Raw genomic sequence first — 23137 nt, 5'->3', positions numbered from 1 at the left:
TGTGTCCAGGTGGCTGACAGGCCTAGGTTTTACTTCCATATTCTAGGTGGTTTGAGTAGAAATTACAGCCTGGAATAGGCTTCCTGACTGCAGATGGCAGTCTGGATAGGAGGAGGACAGGAAATTCAGAGGATCACGAGAAAAGTTGCTAACACTACACATGAAAATGATGACTGAATTCTTAAACCAATAGATAGGGAACTAGGCCAATGGATGAATGCTGAGTAATACGTTCTTTGGGGACTCCTTGAATAGAAGGCATGCGGATGGGGAGGGTCGTATTAAGGATGTGAAGGTAGTGTTTTTTCCCTTTCAGAACCCTGGACAAACTCCAGGCTGAGGACTGGGCGTGGAGGTCATGACAGGCCTATGCAATGCCCTAGCTCTGACTGGCTGAGATTTTAGCACAGGTTATGAAAGCGTGGCCAAAGGTACATAGCCATGTCAAGGTTAAATTCAACAAACATTATTATAGAGTACTTAGTGTGTGCAAGACACTGATGGAGGTGATGGGAACACAGACAAAACTGAACACTTTCCTGACTTGAGGAGCTCCTTTTTCATGCATCTTCACACCCCCTCCTCACAGTACAGTGTACTTTGTAGTTACTTAAAACATTTGTGAACTGACTGAGATTCACATATTCTTAGGACATTTTTCCCATGCTGGTGTACTGCCATCCCAAATAGTTCCTGTGATCAGAAGGGACAGGATTAGCAAAATATTGAAACTATTTCATGGAATCCCTAGTTCACCATTCTTGGTTGTTGCCTCAGCCACCTTAATATCTAGTTTCTAACAGTTTAACTTTTTAAAGTCTGTTCTGTTTAATCAAGAACTCTTGGTGGGGTAGGAGTGGAATAAATCTTCAGAAATCTCAGTGACAATTTTATAAAGTTACAGCAAACAACTCCAATATTTTGCTAAAACCCCTCCTCTCCTTTGAGAATTCATTTATGATTTGTTCAATTTCTTTTCTGAGGGTGGGTTTTTATAATTCTTTATTTTTGTTCTGTCTGTGTGGGTATATTTTTTCAAATATTACACCATTTATCATTTTGTTGGTATATAATTGGGTAAAATGCTTCTAATAATTCCCTTTATTTCTTCATCTGTTGTCAATTCTCCTTTTTGATACTTTGGTCAGGCTCTCCCTCTTTCTCTCATTTTTCCTCCCTCCTCAAATTAGCTAATAGTTTGTCTATTTCATTAGTGTTAAAAAAAACTAGCTCCTAGTCTGAAATCATCGGGGTTTTTTTTGTTATCTTTCTCTCTTCTTTGATTCAGTACATATAAACTCTGGCGCTAACCTTCCACACCTCCCTTCTAACTAGTAGGACAGGTTCCCAGAATAAGATCCATATTTGTCCCTCAGAGTCTAATGGTAGCCCTGAGGAGTTGGAGGGAAAGTGTTTAGTTCTATAGTTCAGAAGCCCCCAACGGTGATTTCCCTCAAGATTATCACTTGGTATTCATCAGTCAGGCAGACAATTAGGTTTTACAAAGGGCTCTTTAATGTAAGTAAGTAATGTATGTATTTATATATGTAAGGATGTATATTTATATATGTATGAAAGTAAGAATGGAAGGCATAAAACATTCCCCTAAAAGTCTGTGACATTCTCCTATGAGTACAAACATATTCCAGGGGAAAGAGGGATCAAAATGAGAGAGCACATGGTAAAGGGGGTAACTCATAGATTTTGAAAGCCCTTTTGCTGGAGTCTTCACAGTGTTCCCCTTAGGAATGGTGTCATCTTCCTGGTTTTCGTTTTTCCTTGCTGGACTCATTGTTTAGCTTTGAAAATGTGACTAGTCTACCTGAGACTTCTGATGCAGAAAATGTCACCAACTGCTAATGTTCCATTTACAAGTTTCTTCTCCAACCATGGGGAGGGTGGAGAAAGAACTGAAGTAGTCCCTTTCCCTACAAGTGGTTCATTTTCAGAATTAGACTGGAATACGTCTTCCTGGTCCAATCAAATTTCTTGGGTTCTGAACAAGCTACTGGTTTTATACAGTCACCAAAAGATGAAGGATCTTGAGTCCATTGCATATGAAAATCAGTTGAAGGAATCAGGTATGTTTCACCTGAAGAAGAGAAGACTTGGGAAATGTATAAGCTGTCTTTAAGAATTTAAAGGGTTGTCATATGGAAGAAAGATTAGATTTGTTGCCTTTGGCCCCTGAAAGCAGACCCAGTAACAATGAGTGGAAGATGTGAAAAAGGATCGATGTCAGGAAAAACTTCCTACTAACTGGAACAACAAAAGTGAAATGAGCTGTCTCAAGAGTTCCTCCTTCTTGTCAGCTATGTTAGAATTGGATTCTTATTACATATGTGTTGTATTAAAGATGGATACTGAAGCTTCTTCTAACTCTTAGATTCTTAAAAGAAAAATAATCCTAACTTGCCTGGGGGAGGGGAAAGGGGAGAGGAAGGGGACAACAGGAGAAGAGAGGATATTGCTACGACCTCCTATAAAAGCATGAATGACAGTAATTACTACTACAACTAAAGTTCTCTGCTGATGTGTAGTTATGAACTTTTTGTTTTCTAGTAATTCTCATGTGTAGGAAATAAACCATCTGTCCCAAACTTGAAGAAAAAAAGGTACAGAATGAGGGAATAGTCACAAGTGAAACAAATTATTCTTTTGAAGATAGATCATTAAGGGAGGATTAAAAAGAAAAAAAGTTAAGAAAAAGAGATTAGGCCTAATTTGGTGAAACAAGGAGGGGGTGAAGTAGGAAGAGACCACTTAAATTACTGATTTATGAGTGCTGATCACATTTTCTTTTTCTACTCCTTTCTTCTTTGTAAAGAGGGAAAAAAAATAAGAGTAAGTTATTGATGGAATTTAGCCACTGCCCCCAGCCCCAATCTTGCCACTACCACTAATATCCCAACTTCCTCATCTGCTTCACTGCCTCACTAGAATAGGAGGTTTGTCCATGTTCTCAACCACATCATCAATTTGGCCCCAGACAGGACCACAACAGATAGCCAATCAGAAAGCAACACCAACAGGACACTGAATAGTAAAAGTTCCACCACTAAATCATAGCCTAAGTAGATGCCTGTGCTGTAATAGCAAAGAACTGTCCCAAGGTGAACTTATGACACAGAGAGGCTTATTATAATTTCATTATCATACATAAATACCCCCAAGTGGGCTTTTCTGTATGAATTATGGGTAGCTGCATATGCAGCTCCACCGAGGTTAGGACCTCTTTCTCATACCAATAACCCCCTCTTATATTTTAAAATTAATATATCCTGTAATGATGTAATAGCATCTTTGGCTCTATAAAAACCTCTGCCTTGCCCTGATAAGTGACTGGTTCCTTGGAGCCTAGCTCACTTTCTGAGAGACAAGATTCTCAACAAATGCCTTCGCTTGGGTTGGAGATGGTCTGAGTCTGTGAATTCTTTCAAGATAACCCTGCTCACCCCTTGAGCCTCAAACAGTTATGATGGAGGGAAATACAACGGTGATCCTCAGAACAGTAAATGTGAGTGAGGTGCATTCATTTACAAAGTAGAAGAATTCAATAGGATGATTAGAAAGCGGAGTCTGATAGCATGTTATTTATGTTTTAAGAAACAACTGAAATATCAAGAGCCAGAGTAAAATGAAAAACTGGAGCAGAGCTTATTATACTTTTTGGCAAATATTTGAAAGTAGGGGTACCTATCATGCTCTAATAATGAAAAGAGTACTTGAATGCGGTAAGCAGGGAAACTACTTATGCTTAAGGGCACTAATGATGATGAAATATCAATGTATAACATATATGGGTCTAGTACCATAGCATCTGAGTACCTGAAGGAAAGGGATGAATTACAGAGGAAAAAAGGAAGCAAAACTATAACTCTAAGGATACCTCAATATGTTCCTTTCAGATACAGATAAATGTAACAGAGAAAAGTGTCAATAAATTAATAAAAACATACACGGAAAAGAGCCAAAGGCAGTTCAGAATGACAGACTGGGCAGTGTTGAAACTATCACATTAAATTCAAAATATTCTTTAAAAAGCCAAGTTGTACATAGTGGAAATTTATGGCTTCATATGCCGTCCTCTTTTTTCCATTCTTTGAATGGGGGGAAGTATTTACGTATATCTCATAATAAATAAAAAGGAACAATAAATAAGGGGGTAGGAACCCATGAACTCGAAGGTCCCTTCCTGTGTTAAATTTATGATTCTTATGATTTTATGACTTTATAGATAGTCTGGCATAAAAGAAAGAACACTGAATATTGTTGACTCTTAGCTTTTACATGTGTTGTGCTATATAATCAAATCACTTACAGTTTCCTTATCTACACAATGGGGATAATCATGCTTATCCTACCTACCTATTTACAGACTGATATAAGGAAATGTACTATTATATTCCATTGCTTGCCAAGGCTCTGACAAACTTCAATGGATATAGGAATACTTCAATGTGAATATTTCCTTCATTAGTGTAGGTTGTAACTGTCTCTTTCTCCTCCTTCTCCACCTTAACTCTAGGTTTTTCGGTGGGGAAAAGCTTGGGATAAATGAAATTGATGTGTGAATTCTGGTTACGGTAAATGAAATTGTGATGGACAGGTGACTTTTGGGTAAGTCACTTAACCCCTAGGTCCTCCTTTATTTATTCAGCTTAATTTCATAAATCCAATAAAACTGAAGTGTTAAAAATCAAATCATCAAACAGTTTAAAAATTTTTCCTTAAAGTAAGAATAGGGAGGAAATGAGAGTATAGGTACGTGTGTAAGTTGGATGGGGGGAGGTATAATTAGAATAAAAAAAATAACTTCACCTAAATTTAAACACAAGTATTTATCGAGTTCATGACATGTAACATAAACAACAATGACTTATGTGCTAAGTGCTGTAGGCTATAAACAGTAAAGATACATATTGTAACAGTAGCACGAAAGTAGCATGTTGGTAACTAAGTTCTAAACTGTGTCATTAAGTATTTAGTGTTTATTGACACTAAGTATCCCAAGGGGGGCGAACCTTTGCCCTTGAGGTCACACGTGGCCCTCTAGGTCCTCAAGTGCAGTCCTTTGACTCCCAACTTCAAAGAACAAATCCCCTTAATAAAAGGGGGTACACCAATAAAATATTAGTTCAGTAAAACTTGGACCCGAGGCCCTAGAAGCCCACAAGGGGTCTCGCCCCTGCCCCCGGAGGTCCAAGAAAAGACCTGTCCCAAGAGAGATTGAAGCACGCGTCTTTTTAGCAAACAATACTCACTTTAAAAGTCAGAAAACTGGCTTAAGTAACTTACCTAAGAGCTACTATGTATTTATTGGCATAGCTCGGCCTCCATCTCTGAGCCCAGTGTAAAGTTTTTTCAATTAATCTACACGGTTGGGATTGGCTCAAGGTCCACCAGGAAGCTGAGGCCACAGAAAACAACATTGTCTTGGATTTCCAGGACTATTGGGTGAGGTTACCCAGAAGCCTTTGCAAACGACGCCTTAAGTTTCTTATGCAAGAGGGTCAAATCACGGATATTAGAGTTCTCCTCGGGGTTCGTCTGGGGGCATCTACCCATTTTACACATTAGGAAGCTAAGGCTCCCTCCGGAGGCTGGCGTCGGCCGGGCCTCAGCAGGGACGGGGGATCACGGGCCTTTGCGGCCTCGTCGAGGAACAGCGAGGTAGCGCTTCCTCTCTCGTAGGGAACCGCACGTGAAGGAGCACCGGAAGCGCGGACCTCCACTTCCGCCTGGACTTTTTTTTAAGTTTCCTGCTAAAATCCCTCGTTAAACGGGTCCTCCGTCCGCTTCTGGCCACACACAAACGTTCCCTCTCTCACAGAGTTCCCACCTGGCGGCCAGGCAACGAGCTAAGGAAGGCCCCGCACCTCGTGTCACCTGGCCCCACGCCTTCCGGCCGCCGGAGAACAATGCCTCGGCGCGCGAGCCGCCTTCCGGCCCGCTCCTCTCCACGTGACCGGCACTTCCGGTTCCGCAGTTTCCGGTGTCCCTGGATTCTGTGTCCGGGCCGGCGGGCGGGGCACGGGGGTATCTCCGGCTGTTCCCCGTGGAGCCTGGCCTGACCTGGCCGTGCCCTCTCTCTCCTTTCCCCGACCACGTCCGGGTGCTGCGCCTGCTACTCCGCGCTCCGAGAGTCATGAGTCTCCCAGAGCAGCCGCAGCAGCCCCCGCCCCCTCAGGACCCGGCCCCGCTGCAGCCGCCGGCCCTCGGCCCGGCCTGGGGGCCGCCCGCAGTGAGTACGTAAGGCGGAGCGAAGCGGGGGGCGGCAGGGCCTGCAGGGCGCGGCACCGGGGATCCTGAGGCCGGCGGGGTGTGTGCGGCAGAGGAGCCGCGGCACGCAGTCCCCGAGACGGAAGGGGAGCTCGTTCTACTCCCTCATTTTACGGTTTAGGAAACTGAGGCCCAGACGGGACTTGCCTGAGGTCACGTGGGTAATGAGCCTCTGACTCGAGTCACTGCCCTCTCTGGCCCGGGCTCACCCCTGCAGTTGGGGTGCTTTTGAAGTCTGCTGGAGAAAGCCGCCCCGCTGAGACACCTGAGCCAGGTGTGAAGATCTCCCTAGACCGAGCCAGGCCTGCTGTGCCTGAAGCTAGACCTCAGACACCCCCTCCCCCCGAAACAAACCAAACAAACCCCCCCAAAACTCATAAGAAACCCCAAAACTTAAAAAAAAAACCCCAAACTGCAAGTTTATTTTATCTAGTTCCAGTTAGACCTTCATTGCTGTTTGACAAGTTTTTCTTAATTTTAGATTTTATTTTTCATTACAAGCTTAACAAACACAGATTTTCCATATATTTTACAAAGAACTGAGAAAAAAATTGTACGTGAAACTGATCACTATTAAGTACAGCTTTTATTTAAAGCATACGTTGAAATTGACACGACGGTACTGCTACTATGTTTCTCCGACTCTCCTGAACCTTCCTCTGCTCTTGTGATTTTTCTGGACACATCACTGCCAGTCTCTCTCTAGTGGCACTATCACTACCCATCCACACCTCTGAACAGCTGCTTTCTTCTCTGCCTCCAAAAAAATCTCCCTGTTGGTACCAAGAGAGTCAAGCAAAACAAACTTATTTATTTTTTTCTTTCCTGATTCTCTCATGCTTCCCACAGCAACTGTTCCAAAGTTCCTCCTTCCTCAAATCCCTTTTCTCACTCCTTCCCTCTTCCTCATTGGAAGGCCTTGTTTCTTCCTGTCCCAAGAAAACAGGTCATTTGTCTTGAACTGCCTTCTCTGCTCTGTTCACATACAATCCTCCAGTCTGTCCTGCTCTTCTCCATTCTCTGACAAAGGGAGGCTTTTCTTGCCAACTCCTCTACTTCTTGATTTCCCCCTGGGAAGTTTGCCCCTTTGCTGTTTCTCTCCTTGTGCACTGACTTCTCTACTGTCTACAAGTAGACCCAGCTCCCCCCTTCCTAATCATTCAACTTGATTTTGCCATCCCCCTAAGCTCTTTTTTTTCCTTTACAGCCAGATTCTTGGAAGAAATAGCAGAAACTCATTCTCTGTTTCCTTATCACCAACTCACTTTTGAACCCTTTCAGCTCTATTTTCTGACCCAAACTGCTTCCTTTAAGGCTACTAGCAGTCTTTTAACTGCTTTACAGCTTTTGACACTGTTGACTGATCCTTCTTCTTAGATATACTCTCTCCTCCCTTGGCTGTCTTGATACTTGTTCTTGATTGGTTTTCTCCAAGCTGTCTGACTTTTTGCTGGATCATCATCATGATCAATCATTGTGTCCTGCCCACTAAACATAGATGTGTCCCAAAACAGTGGCCCGGGTCCTATTTATAGATGATTTCAAATTCTCAATCCCTAACCTCTCTCTCAAGTTTCATTTGTGTATTTCTAACTTTCTTACTCTTGAATATTTCTCTGTATCCAGCTATCACCTCAAATGTAACATGACCAAAACCAAATCATTCATTTACCACTCTCTTGACTTCTTAAAATTTTACCTTCTTCTGATTTTTCTCTTAAAATAGGACCATCATTCTCCCACTCATTTGGATTCAAAACCTTAGCATCATCTCTGAACCAGTGTCTATTCATTTCTATTTCATTGTGTTGTCTTTGGTATCTGCTACTTTCAGTTTTCACTGCCATTAACCTTATCGAGTCCTTTATTGCCTCTTGTAAGGACTTTAGTCTCTTTCCCTTTCCATCTGTCCCACACATTTGAGAATGTGTAATCTCACTGACATATGCTCCCTCTCAACTCATCGTCATCTTATCCTTTAGGACTCTTATCCATTGTTTCCTGTAAATCTTTCACCTGGGTTCTAGTCCATGTGCTTGGAACTTTCCTCTTAAATCTGTTGGTATTGTATGATTAAAGATTATTGGTTTAAAATGTTTATCAGTGTAGTATTAACTAAAGTTATTCTCAAAATACATACCCCAACATTCTTCCATAACTCAATTCTTTTATGTTCTAACAACTCTTCTAGCTTTCAAATCCTATGATTTTATGTTTTTCCACCTGGCATATTTAAGATTTTAAACACTTAAATTCAAAATATATTTATTAGGTGCTTACTATGTGCAAAGACTATAAGTCCAAGAGGGCAGGTCTATGATACCTTGCTTAAATTTTTGGCATCTTCTTCCCCTAATACGGTATTCTGTATACAGTTCTTGGCTTAACAAATTTGTTGAATTTTATTGAATTTGCTAAAGATGATTAAGATACAGTACCTGTTATAAAAGAGTTTATATATCCTAATAGGAAAGATAAGATAGGAATACAAATTAGAATGTAATTAGTGCCTCAGAGTGCAATGAGAGGTTCAGTAAAGGAGATCATTTTCTGTTGAGGGTGTCAGGCAAGGCCTTATGGAGCTTGACTTGGCACCTAAGTGTCACCTGGACGAATTTCAGCAGAAATGGGAGAAAAGAAAAAGAAAAGGTAGGAGTATATTCCAGGTGTGAAGGGTTATGAGAGCAAAAAAGGCAAGGGACTTTAGTTCAGAGCCATTAAGTAGGGGTCTAATTTAACTGGAACAGAGAATGATTTGAAGGGGAGTGGTTGGATCAGGTTGAAAAGATAAGTTGGAGTCATTGTGAAGGGCCTTGAATGCCAGACTAAGGTGTTTGGACATTTTTTATTAGTTTGTCACATAACCAGGAATCCATATGTGTGCAGGATTCACAAATATGGAATTTAGTTTCAATTACAGCCATTAATTAATTTAAGTTTAGTAGCATGACATCTAGTGGTAATGAGTTACACAGCATTGTCTGTTGACTTGTGGTCAGGCCTCCATTTTCATGTGTGTTTACTTGCTAAATAATTAGGTGAACTTTTCCCTAAAAATCCCAAATGGTTTCTACTTCAGGGTTAGGTAGTTAACAGTCTTTGTTTTTAAGATTTTAAACCAACTGTAGAGGTTTTTGAGTAGGGATGGGACATTGACTAGAATTGTACTTTGAATATAGATTAGTTTGTATTTGAAAGACCAGGTTCTGGAGGTAGGGACGGAAGAGAATAAGCATTTATGTGATACCTACTATGTTCCAGGTCTTGTGCTAAGCATTTTGCAAATATTGTCTCTTTGGATCCTCACAACAAACATTCAATATAGGTGTTGTTATGATTCACATTTTACAGTTGAGGAAACTGAGGCAAACAGAAGTGAAGTGACCTGCCTAGGGTCACACAGCTACTGAGATTTGAATTCAGGTTTTCCTGTCTCCAGTAGCAATATTAGACTATTATACCAGTCTTCAAAAAAGGTGATATTGATTTGAACTATGATGGTGATACTGGGAATGGGAAAGAGAAGGTGGTGGTAGAGGCAACATTCACAGACTGCATAGGATCTGACGGCTGGCTGCAGGGGAAGATGGCTGATGTTTGGAGCTCTGGTGATAATGGTATTAACCATTAACAGAAATAAGGAAGTTAGAAAGGGCAGATTTGGGGAAAAGATAATGAGTTTTCTTGTAGGCATGCAGAGTTTCATGTGCTTATGCAGTCAGTGTTTTGTAGACATTTGGAACAATTTTCAGGCTGCCTTATTTAGGAATAATTATTCTGTGCTATTTGTGTAAGATTTATGAGCTGGTATAGATTTTTTTTTCTAGTTTTCATATACTTGAATACCTATTGTATGTGTAATATACCTAGCACTTTTCTAGGAGCTTTGATGATTACTACTTCCACCCACCCCACCCCACCCCACCCCCTAATAAGGCATAGTTCTGTGCCCCAGAGAATATTTATAATCTAGTTGGAGAAATGGGGCAATTAGGTGACACAGAGGATAGAATGCTGGGCCTGAAGTCAGGAAGCCTCAACTTCCCAAGGTCAAAGCCAGCCTCAGACACTACTAGCTGTGTGATCCTGGGCAAGTCACTTGACCCTGTTTGCCTCAGTTTCCTCATCTGTAAAATGAACTGTTGAAGGAAGTAGCAAACTACTCCAGTATCTTTGCCAAGAAAACCCCAAATGGGGTCATGAAGAGATACAGCTGAAATGATTGAACAGTAAAAGAACATTTGAAGAAACAAGATTAATACAGGGCAGTACATTAAATACTGTATTTTAATGATTATTTTCACTTGATGGAAACAAGAATATAAAATATGCTAAAAATCCAAGGGAAAGAATTCCTATATCTTCCCATTTGTTCAGCTTTGCACATCACCACCCTTGATTCTAAAGAAGACAGTGAGGTCCTATGGAAAGATCTCTGATTTTGGAGTAAGAAGACTGGGTTTAGATTTTCTCTCTGTACTATCTGTAATGTCTTGGGCTGATCACTTAACTTTCCAGGACCTCAGTTTCTTTATGTGTGAAATAGATGGCCTTTGAAAGTACTTTCTATCTCTAGATATGTGAAATCTAATCACTTGAAAATGCTTTCTAAAATTAGATTTTTGCTTAAGTATCTTGTGCTATAGTCAAGTAAACAGTTAATTGCTGAAGAAAAAAATACATTTACTTTACATTAGATTTAGATTAAACTTTAACCATAATATTTTGTTCTGGTACAAAATTTAAGACTTAGCAACAGTCTCATCGGTTTTTTCAACATTTTCCTGCTTGGAGCATAGGTTCAGGTGATGCTTCTCCAGATGAAGGGCTAATAGAAGACTTGACTGTTGAAAATAAAGCCCTGGAGCAACTAGCACAAGGATTACTTTCTCATTATTTGCCGGACCTGGAGAGATCAAAGCAAGCCCTACAGGAACTCACGTAAGCAAAGCAGAAATTGTTAGGCACTCATTTCTTCATCAAGGCCCCATGCTTTATTTACTGAGAACACTGGAATGGGAACCAGGAGATTTGGGTTTGATATGATATTCAGGAGGCCACTTTTATCTCTGAATCTATTTCCTCATCTATAAAATGGGGATAATGCCTGTCTTGTTTGCTTCACAGAATTATTGTGAAGATCAGCTGACATGTGAAAGTGCTTTGTAAACTCTAAAGTGTATTTTGCCTGTAGAGTTCTGTCTAGCATGTAATGTGGCTGCTTTTGATGTGATCTTTAGGATGTGTAACATTTAGTTTTGATCATTTCTAATAATTTAACAAATAGAAGCGGTAATAGCAGGGTTCTTTGTAACTTAACTGCAAGAAATTAATGTATTTAGGTTTTTCTTTGAAAGTTATGTCCACATCACAAGTGGAACCTGGAATTAATTGTAGTTGTTATTATTTTATGAAGTAATCCATTTGCTTATCTAATGGTAATTTTTGCATATGCCTTTGCTTTAGAATAGAGTTTAAGAAAATGCCCCAAAACATCTTTGCTTGAGAAGACAGATATTTCCAATTCAGTAAATTGTTGTGTCTGACTCTCCATGACCCCATTTGGTGTTCTCTTGCCAAAGTACTGGTGTGGTTTGCCATTTCCTTCTCCAGCCCCTTTTACAGATGAGGAATTGAGGCAAATAGGGTTAAGTGACTTGCCCAGGGTCACAGCTAGGATCTGTACCACCTACCTGCCCAGATTCAGTAAATACCTTGCTTAAAAAAAAAAGGGAGAGGAGAATGTGTGGGCGATGTCTAGACACATACGGCTAAGGACAATAACTCTCACGTAGAAGTCAGACTCAGTCACTGTTTCTTTAGGGGCATAAAAACAGAGCCTGAAGTCTCTCTACTCCCTATTTTTCAGAGTGAGAAGCTAAATATGTCTAAGGACTGTTGCAAGCCAGTGATATACCCTACAACTCAGTTCAGAAGTGACAGTTTATCCAAGGGCACAATTGTCAACATCTATTCATGTGATACCATTAGCCAGTGTTTTTGTAGGCTTTATACTTGAATAATGATCAACTATGAGTCAGTAATTTTTGAAGAGCAAAACTTAATAAAGTAGGACTTTTATGACTGGATATACTATAGTTAACAAACTAGTGAATCTGTCTCCCCATTAACACAAGAGTGTGATTTCAATCCTGTAATGATGGTTTTCAGTAGAATTTTAGAGCTAGATATCCTTAGGTGATTTATTGGATGTGGGTGTGGGGGGAGAATATGTGTTGGCTAGAGAGGTCTGGCTGTTTTTTTTTTTTAAAGTCGAAGAAAATGCTTTTTGTTGTTCTAAGTAGCCCTTGTGTTGCAATAAGGGCTAATGACCCCTTTATTTTTAGTTTACAAAGGAACCCAGAATATGTTTGAACTTGGAAAGAGAAATGAATAGATCCCTTTTAACATATATATGTTTGTAGCATTTTTGTAGTGTCTGAGGGTTCTTTGTTAACGTTCTCTAATGTTTATAAAAACCTCCTCCTTTTCTTCTGGGCGCCCCAAATACTCTTTAAACAGCCAAACTATATAATTTGCTGAATAACAGTTACTTTGTTTCTTGAGAGTAGTACAGATAATGATGCTATACTTATGACCTTTCTGTCTCTTCATAGATTTCATTATTGATAGTTGTGCTGTAGAAAGAGTACTAGATTAGAAATGGGAAGTTTGGGGATTTAATCTCGGCCTTGCTACTCACTATGAGTTTGCAAAGTCAGCGAAACCTTTTGGACCTCAGTTCCTTCATCTTTGGAATGAATCCAAGGCTCCTTCTTTCATCTTTCCAATTCCATGATACTGAGTAGCCCTTGTGGCTTAGTGCAGGCTGAAAATATTTATTTTGTAATTCCCAAAGAGTAAATTAGGGTCCCAGAGAAAAACGTGCGCATATTAGGGCTTGGCAGATTGATTTGCTCACAGGCATTTATGCTCAGCCTTGTGTCTTCGTTCTTGGGGGGAACATCCGTTTTCTATTTCAGAAAGCAGGTTAGTCATGGCATGTTTAAAATTAAAATTTAAAGAGATTCTTATATCTTTATGATTCTATAATTTTTCACTCTGAAATTTATTGAAGGTTTAGTCAGTTTCACCATTAACTTGTGGTCAACCATAAGAATTTTAAAAAATATTATATTTTCCCTCAGTTATTTGTAAAGATAATTTTACCATTAATTTTTTAAAAATTGAGTTCCAAATTTTTTCTCTTCCTCCCTCATCTCCCCCCTCCCTGAGACAGTAAGTAGTTTGAAATAGGTTATATGTATTCAATCATGCAAAACACATTACTGTATATGCTAATTTTTAAAAAAAACCTGAAGTGCTATGTTATTATAATCTTGTTTTTTAATTTCATAAATTACTGATTTCTGTCTTGAGGTTTATTTTTGAAATCGATGGGGAAAGATTTTGTGCTTTGGAGACTCCTAAATTGTTTTTCCTAATCATCCTAGTAACTCAGGTGGCCTGAGTCAGCTTGCTTCTCTGGCTTCTGAACAGGTTTTTCCTCTTCTGAGGTCAGTAAGTGGAGCCGGTTGTAGGGAGTCAGGTGAGCTTCTGGCCTGTGGGATATACCAGCTACGTAGGAGAATGGATAATGTGTAAACCTCTGTTCACTCTCATCCTTTCCATTTCTCTTTTTTCCACATTGTTTTATGTTTAATGAAGTTAACCATCCTATTAATGACTAGGTGGCTCATTAGATGAATGGGTATCTTGCAGGTCGCTCCCTTGATATCTTGGCTCAGATTGAGAGATCTCCTGGAGATAAGCACATTGGCGTATTGAATGTCACTCCAGTTATCGAAGGCTTCTTTGCTCCTGCTTTTTGTTTCTTTGAAATATTCTTTGACATTGCTAGTACCTTATTTGGTGAAAGGAAAGGGGAGAGACAGAATGACTGGAGCATGTCACCCAGGGAGGTTTTGTACTCTTTTTCTCTGAATATTTTAAAGACTGTGTTGTACAGCTAGATGACCTTAGGGCCGTTGGGCTCTTTATGATATTTGACCCAGGTGCAAAGTATAGTGAGGTCAAGCAAAAGGGAGTTTGGACACAGGTTTGTTTGTTTTACCAGATAGACCAAGGATCACCATATTTGAGAGATCTAAGGTGCTTAGAGATATTATCTAGTCTGATTCTTCCCTTTGCCCCCTTTTTTAATAGTTAAGGAAACTGTAGGCCCAAGATGGTACGTGACTTGTTCAGGGTCACTTGACTAATTAGTGGTAGAGTCAAGAACTCTTGGTTCCTTGTCCAGGGCTTTTCCCACTCTACCAGATTACTTTTCTTCTGTGACTTTTAGCTTTCTTTTAATACCACAAATTTTCCATACCCCAAATAGGAAATTTCCCTACATTTGCCTTCATAGGATGTTGTATGGAGAGCAAGCGTGTAAAGCACTTAGAATCTTGAGGAAGGAGGCTCAAAAAGGCATTTTCTTTTTGTGAGTTGATAGAAAGTACTGGTTTACTAACTTTAAATTATTAAATTGACTTTAATGGTATCTGAAGGCTGGAGTTTGGCAAGCGTAAGGAGACAGTTGATTATCAGGCTGCTTTCTGTTATTTTGTAAAAGATTTTACTGATAAAGTAAACCTGGAAAAGATGAGATTCTCTCAAGATGTGCTCTCATACTCTTCATAATTTCAAGCTCATTCAGTAACCATCATTGAACTGTTAAAGTGAAATATAGAATAATTTTATGTGGTTTTATTTCAGTCCAGGATGTGTAAACCTCATCTCTACTATTTGCTTTTGTTTCAGACAGAACCAAGTGGTATTACTAGATACACTAGAGCAAGAAATTTCAAAATTCAAAGAATGTCATTCTATTTTGGATATTAATGCTTTGGTAAGTCTGTTCTAGTGTATGTATTTTAATAATGTTACATTTTAATGTTAGCTGGATTAATTTCTCCAGTGTAATGTTGTTTAGATGCAGTCTTCAAAATTTTTTCTACCTCTTAAAAATTCAGAAATGAGATTTTAACAAAAGCTCTTTAATGAGAATATAACCAGGTCTTTTATCTGACAGAGAAACTATCTTTCAAAATATTAACTGTCAGAGATGATAGTTTCTTTGGTAGCTTAAAAGCAGAACTTTCTAACAGGGCCACCTGAGGAGGTAGTGAGTTCCTCTTGGAGGTATTCAAAGAAACCTGAATTATTTCTGGTGAATGTGTCATTTGTAGTATGATTCTGTTTCCAGTACAGGTTGGACTAGATACTTCTTGAGGTCACTTTGAACAGAAATTCTAAGATTCTGTGAATAACAAGTTATTTTTGAATGGGTAAAATAAATCTGTTTGCTTGCTCTCCACATCCATATAAAAGAGAACTTGGGGAGGTTTGAGGAGAGAGCATTTTGTAGTCACCTTTTCCCGACCTTGGAAGGGAAGACCATATATATACAGTGTCCTTAAAGTCTTAGTGCCTATTTCAGCTTTAATACCTTAAAATTGCACTAAGGTTTTTGGGACACCATGCATAAAAATTTCCAGTACAAGCAATCAAAGTCAAACTTTACACACAAAAAAGTATATAGTTCTTTGGTAAGGGGAACTATAATTGTATTTCTGGGAAGCTTCATTAAACCTAACCATCCTCACTAAAGACCATATAAAAGAGAATTTAAGAATAAGGAACCTGTGTCTGCCTTTTTGCCACCCTTATAAAAAAGGTCCATGAAGATTTGACTGCAGTATCCATGAAAGAGGGTATAAAATAACAGTGATAGTACATTCTTAAATCTTAATGGACTTTCTAAAAAGTGAATTAAGGACAAGAAAAGTGTCCTTTTGGGCTGATGAAAGTAAAGGACGCCACAGGTGATTGAGCTAGGAGTCAGGAGACACGAGTCCAACTCAGGTCCATTTAGTGCTTAACTGTGCCTTTAGATGAGTCGCAGACGCTCTCTGGGCCACAGCTTCCTCTTCTGATAAATGAAGGGTTGAACTATGTGGTTTTTCAGAAGCCTTCCTGCTCAAAGATTTCAACGTGCAATATACGCTATACAATATATACAGTGTACTAGACTTTCATAGGAGAAAGGACTAGTCACTTCTGATTAAGAACAACAGTTTCTGAAATTCAAGAGGAGGAATGAATGAGAATACCCCATGTAGAGGTTCCTTCCTGAGTGGGTTCCACTGTCTTCGTTACCTTCCAACTCTAAAAATGTCTGATTCTCTTATTTAAAGCCATCATCTATTTGATGGCAGCCCATCTTCTCAGATTTAATTTGTTTTACTATGCTTTTATGCACTCTGTGTTCCAGCCACATTGGCCAAGTAGCTGTTCTCCAAACTTGGCATTCCCTCCCTGCACCTTAGCACTGGGCAGCCTCCCTGTGTGCCCACTTCTTTATCTCTGCCTCTTAGAAGTCCTTGGCTTCCCCAGGGGCTCGGCTCAGCTCAAGCACTACATCCTGCTTATTTGTTAATGCTTTCTCCAATTCCCTCATGTGTACTTACTTCTTATTTGTGTTTTCTTTACTTCCCACTCCTCAGATAACCTCTTAGAGCGCTCTGAAAGAGCGAGGGCTGTTTTGTGTCTTTGAATCCTCATAGCCTAGGGTCAGTGCATTGTACCTAGTGGGTGTTTAATAAATGTTTTTTGAATTGAATTTTCACTTACATTGGTTAATTTAACTAATGGAGTAGGCCTCTCGCCACCTCTTACCCCCCAATTTGCTTTCACATGAGTTTTATTTCTAAAGATATTTTATTTTTTGAAGTATATTTACACATACTTGTTGTATTCAACAGTTATATTCAGCAGACATTTGGTAGGACAAGCCAGGAAGTTTTATACCCCCTCCTAAATGTAAACGGTAGATGTAGTGAAGTGGCAGATAGAATGTAGTGCCCTGGGCCTGAAGAGATAGGAGGGAGGGCCTTTTCTTTTAGATCTTTTTCTTCAGGGGTTCATGTCACAGTCTTATATACAACCTTCGATAAGAAATATGAAAAACCTTTGGCTCTCCACTAAGAACTGAAAGCTGGAGGGCTGAGTTCTTTTTTCTCTGCACACAGAATTACAGTATGTCATTATTTTAGTCTATAGGTCCTGAAGAAGAATCCCTTCTACAGTACCCCCAAGAAGTGATCCACATCTGGAGAGCTCTTGGCATTAGGAAGGTTTTCTGCACATCTGTCCTGTATCTCTTTGTAATGTTGACTCTTTGCTCCTCATTCTTTCCTCCAGGGAGAAGGAGAACTGATGTCTTCCTTCTATATGGTAGCCTTTTAAATTCTGGAAGAGAGCTGTCATGTCCCAAACTTCCTTAGTTCTGGAGCCATCCTTGGGGCATGATCTCAAGTCTCTTCTTGTCCTGGGACGTTCTCCCTCCCACTTATTATTGTCTTTCTAAAATGTGTCATCCAGAGCAGAACACTGGTGCCAGTTGTGCTCTGAGCAGGGCAGAGTATACTGGGACTGTCACTTCTTTGTTCTTAATATCATGCCTTTCTTAATGTAGTCACCTTTTTGGCGACTATATCAGTTTGTGCACTGTGGACTCTAAAATTTTAAATTTGTCATTCACTAGACCCTTATTAGGTTTTTTCCAGATAAGTTGTTATCTATCCAAGCCCTTCCTGTTTAGTAATGTGGATTTTATTTTTCCCTTTTGAAATTAAGTAAGTATAAGTCTCCATATTTAGATTTTAATTTCATTTGATTAGATTAAGACCATTGTTTTAGCTTATCGAAATATTTTTGCTTTTGACGTTCAGTGTGTTCTCTATGCCTCCTAATGTTTCACTTGCAGTTTTGATAATCGTGCTATCTATGCAGTATTGTGTTCTGGAAATAGTGTTGGCTCCGGAGTCCGAAATCCTTCTAATATTTCCTGTGCTTACTACCTATATGAATCTTTGGGCAAATCACTTAATCCTTCTGGGACTAATCACTTTAATTTAATTAATTAATCACTTTCCTCATCTGTACAATAAGTGAGTAGGATGAGACGACCTGAATTCCCTTTAAGCTTTAAATCTGTGATTCTGTTCCATTATCCAAATCATTGATTAACATGTTAAATAATACAAACCTCTTTATATCCCTGGGGCCCTCCACCAGAGACCTTCCTTCCAAGTTTACATTGAACCATTAATGTTGTCTGGGTGCAGACACACATATAGACAGAGACTGAGGTCTGATTTGAATACAAGATTAAGATCACCATTTCTGACTCTTGTTAGTTTGGGCTGTTTTCTTGACTCATAATTCTTTTCTTTTCTTCTTTCTCTTTAACCCTTTCTGAGAGAGAATTGTGTTTTTCTTCAACCACTTAGACCTACATTCCTTCCTGTTCTCTTCTAACTTGGGATCCTGCTTTTTAGGAAACCATCCATTCTAAGATGTTGGAAGCTATCCAGGAAGAAGCCTTTCTATGGGCATATTCAGCTCCTTGGTTACAAATCAGATTTAAGATTGGGTCTAGGCAGAGGTAGAAAGGCCTCATCTCCTTCCAACCTGGTATTTCTTGAGTTATTGAACAGTGGGCCATGAGACCCAGGCAACACTGATCTAGGTCCATAACTTAGTTCTTGTCAGGCACTTAAATTAAATTAGGCTCCTGACTTATAGCTAGTGCAGCGTAGGCATGAATTCGAAAAGCTTTTAGTTCCTTCTAAAGATAACTACTAAAGATAACTGAGTGGCCTTTTTGCAACTTTAGGCCCATGTAGGATACCATTTGTCCAGTGACTAATTGTCTAGCAGATTTTTGATAAAGAAATGTCTTTCCATCATGTAATAGGTGTTCTTTGTTATGTGCTGGAGTTATCACTCTTCTCCTCCTCCCACTAATGGGTTTTAAAGTGTTGCATGTGGCTTTTAAATGTTATTTGTAGAGAATAATTAAAATATGAAAATAGTGAATCATAAAGCTGGTCAAATTTAGGAAGAATTGGTCAGGATTAGGACCACAAATTTATTTGGCTATTCCACTGAATTCTTAAAACTTGAATCATAATTTAGTGTTTCCTGCTTTAAGTTTACAGAAGCTAAATACTATCACAACAAGTTGGTGACTATAAGAAAAGAGATGCTGATGCTTCATGAAAAGACATCAAAGTTGAAAGTGAGTTGAATAACATCTTAACTAATAGAGAGAGAGGTTTAATGCTTGGTTTTTCTTTTCTGTTAACGTCTGCTAATAATGATCTTTTAGGCACTTGGTCTTTTTTTTTTGCATTTACATTTTGAATGAAGTGAAAGCAATATTTTTATTTATGTAGTATCATAAAATTTATTGATTGATAAATAAAATTATTTATTGATGAAAATAATTGACATAGTAATTTTTTAAGGCAATAAACCCTTTAGGTGTAAATTACCAGATACCTACACTAATAATAATATTGATTGGTTTTGGAAGAGATCTTTTTCTCTGATTATGAAACTTCTAAGTACTCATGTAATTGAGATATTGAAAGTAGCAGTTCCTTTGGGATAGAGAATCTTTATAAGATAGGCTGTTGGAATTTATTTAAGATTACATTAAACAACTGAAAAAAAAATGAAGTCTAAATAAATGTGGAGACTTTCCTGTCTTGGGATCAGAAAGACTTGCTAATGTCATTGGATGCCTTCTCTGACACATACTATCTTGAAAACCTTGGACTGATTTCTCAGTGTTCAAGATGATTAGGTTTCAGAGCAGGTCCTGACCTCTCACTAGGAGTTTCTTATACAGATTGAAATGAAAGATGTAGACCAAAAAAAAAAAAAAGCCTACCTCATCCTAACTTATTGCTGTGGCTGTGTGGTGAGGTGTATACATCTTGGTGCTTGGTATAGTTTCTTGATTTTGTTTCTTTTCTTAGAAAAGAGCGCTTAAGCTCCAACAAAAGAGACAGAAAGAAGAGCTGGAACGGGAACAGCAGCGAGAAAAAGAGTTTGAAAGAGAGAAACAGTTAACTGCGAAACCAGCTAAAAGGACATGAAAAGGCTAATTGCAGTCATCTTGTCATGTGTATGTGTTGTATCTTGTGTACAGACTTTTTTTCCTTTCCCCTGTTCCATGTTCTTTGGATTTAAAAGAGCTTGATTGGTGGAGTCATTTGGATGTAGTGCCTTCTGCTGCTGTTCAGAATTCTCACGTGCTTTGCACTTACTGAATTGCCATGTTTTTATTCTAGCCTTTTAGGATGCCATGTTTTTTATTGGTTGTCAAAATGTAAATCTGTTTTAATTTTATATGATATTTAACTTTTTTTAAACTTAGCTTTAGTTCTACTTGTAAAAGTGAGCTGGATTTTTGCCTAGAAATAGCTAGTGATGAATGATTTGATTTCATTCATTTGACACATATTAAAGGCACTTACTTTGTACAGTACTCTTAGGGTTGAAAGAATAGTTAAGGTCCTGTTACTGAACACGTACAAGATTTTAAATTTGTTTCTTGTTTATTGGAATGCCTTGCTCTTTTTGGAGCCATAGAATGATGACTTTTGATTCTCTGCCCCATGATTAAATTGAGAGGGTCTCTTCTGTTGCCTTTGTTAAGAAAGAACTCTGATGGTGTTAGTGCTCCAGCTGCCTAACAACACATGCCATTGACAGGAGGTGCGTTGTATAAAGCCTATATCAGCGTGTAGGAAATTTGACACAGTAAATGAGGGCATAGTATTAGTGGCATCTTTGACATAGGAAAATGAGCAAAAGAGAGAATTGTCTTCATAGGTGCAGACCATGTAGTTTTTTCCCTACCATTTTTTAGACCTTATATCCTTAGGGACATCAACATCTTAATGTGCTTTAAATTGCACTGCTTGATCTGTAAGCTGGTATTATAGGGCTACTGGGGTACTCTGTGACCATTGACTCATCTTTACTGGAACATTTATGACAGTTAGTAATAATTTTCAAGCACTGAAATGATAATCAAATTGATAAGGATACTTAAGCCCCATTTCTTGATTTGCCAGTGTGGTCTCTAGCTCTGTCTTGTGATTTCCTTTGTCTCATTAGTGGTTACCTTATCATTCCATACTTTGCTTCATTTATAAAATGAAAATGATGTGTTGCCTACCCATTTTATGGTGATATTAATGGATTGGAGAAGGTTGGTAAGAAAGTACTTTGAGATCTTTTAAGGAAGATACACGCCATTGTGAAACTTTGTCTTTTTCAGAAATTCTTTGAATACACACAGGAAAATACTGTGTGGGGCAAAATTATAGTTTTACTCTCTAAAATCCAGTGTGCATATCCCTCTTTTAACGTTAAGGGGTATTTAACAATTGTCTAATCTCTATCATATAGAGAATGAGCAGAAGCCTAGGAGGGTATATGATTAGAATGTCTATCTTTTCTAATTCACATTACAGTTTGCAGATATCTTTTTATTAAGCTAGAATCTACCTCTGATCACATATCAGGCTAATACAGAAGGACAGGAAAATATTTGATTTTGGAAGAATACAAAAAAATAGGTCTATTAATACAAGTGAATGACTAATCACAGTACACACCTATCTGACTTTGACTTTAGACTTGTGAATGTTAGTTTCACATGGCCAAAGGTTGAGATTTATACACTGAAATTGCCTGGCCAGGACTTGGATAAATTAAAGATTTGAAGGAACAATACCACAAAAATTTCTGTATGTAATTTGGTTTAATTTGATAAGAGTTGAGTGATCCAAGTTATTGAACTAGTTTAAAATTGTTACATATCCCATTGTTGTGTGATCAGTTCTATTACCTGACTAATTTCTTTTTAAACAAAGGCTTTAAGACTGAAATCTTAACAGGCAGTAAATATCTTGAGAATTTGGGGTTATATGAGTAATTCATTTAATTAGCAGTATTAAAGTAGATGATGAGTTTGGAATGTATGAAAAGGCACTTAATGATTTAATTTTTTGCATTTTAATAGCTTAAGAGTAGTAAGTTGAAAAGTTGATATATAAGTAACCAACCATTTTTAGGTCAGGTTGTACGTTTAAAAATGCAGTTGTTTAGTAATCCATTTTTTACCATAGTGAGCACAAAACCCATAAAGAAACAATGCCTTGAGTCCTTAGGATCTTTCCACATTCTACTTTAAAAAGAAGTCACTGCCTTTATTTTGAAACTATATCATGTATGTACGGAGCATTATTTTGCTTTAACTTGTGAAATTTTAAAAATACTGACTTTGTAGCAGGTCTCATATAGTTTATTATGGACGTTGAATGTAATCCAAGTTGTTCAGGTACTGAGCATTTTCTGATAAATGTTGTCAAACGTTATTGCAGGTGCACTGTATATTCCTTCATACATTAGTCTGGTTTTTGAGCTTGTAAAACAAGGATTATTTTTTACATGTTTAATAAAAAGTGGCTTACGATGAAATTTTATGATGTGCTATTTATTAAGTACACTTTGACCCAGCAGTTCTCATAAACTGCAGTTGTTTGGACATTATCTAATTCTCACATCGACACCATTCCCTGCTTTTCTCCCCTTAGTTTTTTCCATTCATCAATCTTCCAAGTATATACAAAGTATACATGACTATTCGTGTATTATTTTTCGAGAAGGTCATAGGGTTTTTTCTGTGACACAAAATGATTTTGGTTTCCCTGAAAGGTTCTGCTTTATTTGGGGACTTTTACTCCCATTAAGAATAGCAGCTGCTACATGGCCTGAAACCCCGAATAAGGAACCACTTGCGTGGGGATTGTGGCAACAATAATTCTTACCTTGTTCTGCACAACTTGATGGCAAATATAATCAATCTGAAGACTTTCTGATATGTAACCCATCCCCTCAAACAGTAAATATATCCACAGTATATTTCAGGAAGCTTGTAATGCCCGAGTTTAGAAATGTAGCAAAGCTGGAATTGACTGAACTC

The 23137-nt window shown here is 38.5% G+C and overlaps 1 protein-coding gene across 2 annotated transcripts; it reads left to right on the top strand.

Moving 5' to 3' along the window:
- The first annotated feature begins 6124 nt into the window (after positions 1–6124).
- BLOC1S6 (biogenesis of lysosomal organelles complex 1 subunit 6) lies at positions 6125–22632 on the top strand. Of its 2 annotated transcripts, none has more exons than XM_072624499.1 (5): positions 6125–6248; positions 11082–11223; positions 15049–15136; positions 19286–19372; positions 20118–22632. In XM_072624499.1, exons 1-5 carry the CDS (start codon positions 6149–6151, stop codon positions 20235–20237), a joined length of 537 nt encoding a protein of 178 aa, XP_072480600.1. In that variant the 5' UTR covers positions 6125–6148; the 3' UTR covers positions 20238–22632. The 2 variants fall into 2 exon arrangements, with proteins under 2 accessions (XP_072480600.1, XP_072480601.1); XM_072624500.1 differs by lacking the exon at positions 6125–6248 and adding an exon at positions 7837–8931.
- Positions 22633–23137: the final 505 nt, after the last annotated feature.

This window comes from Notamacropus eugenii, chromosome 7 (genome assembly GCF_028372415.1).
Source record: "Notamacropus eugenii isolate mMacEug1 chromosome 7, mMacEug1.pri_v2, whole genome shotgun sequence".
NCBI classification, from domain to species: Eukaryota; Metazoa; Chordata; class Mammalia; order Diprotodontia; family Macropodidae; genus Notamacropus; species Notamacropus eugenii.
Note: the sequence above shows the minus strand (reverse complement) of the source record. Positions and strands in the feature narration are given on the sequence as shown.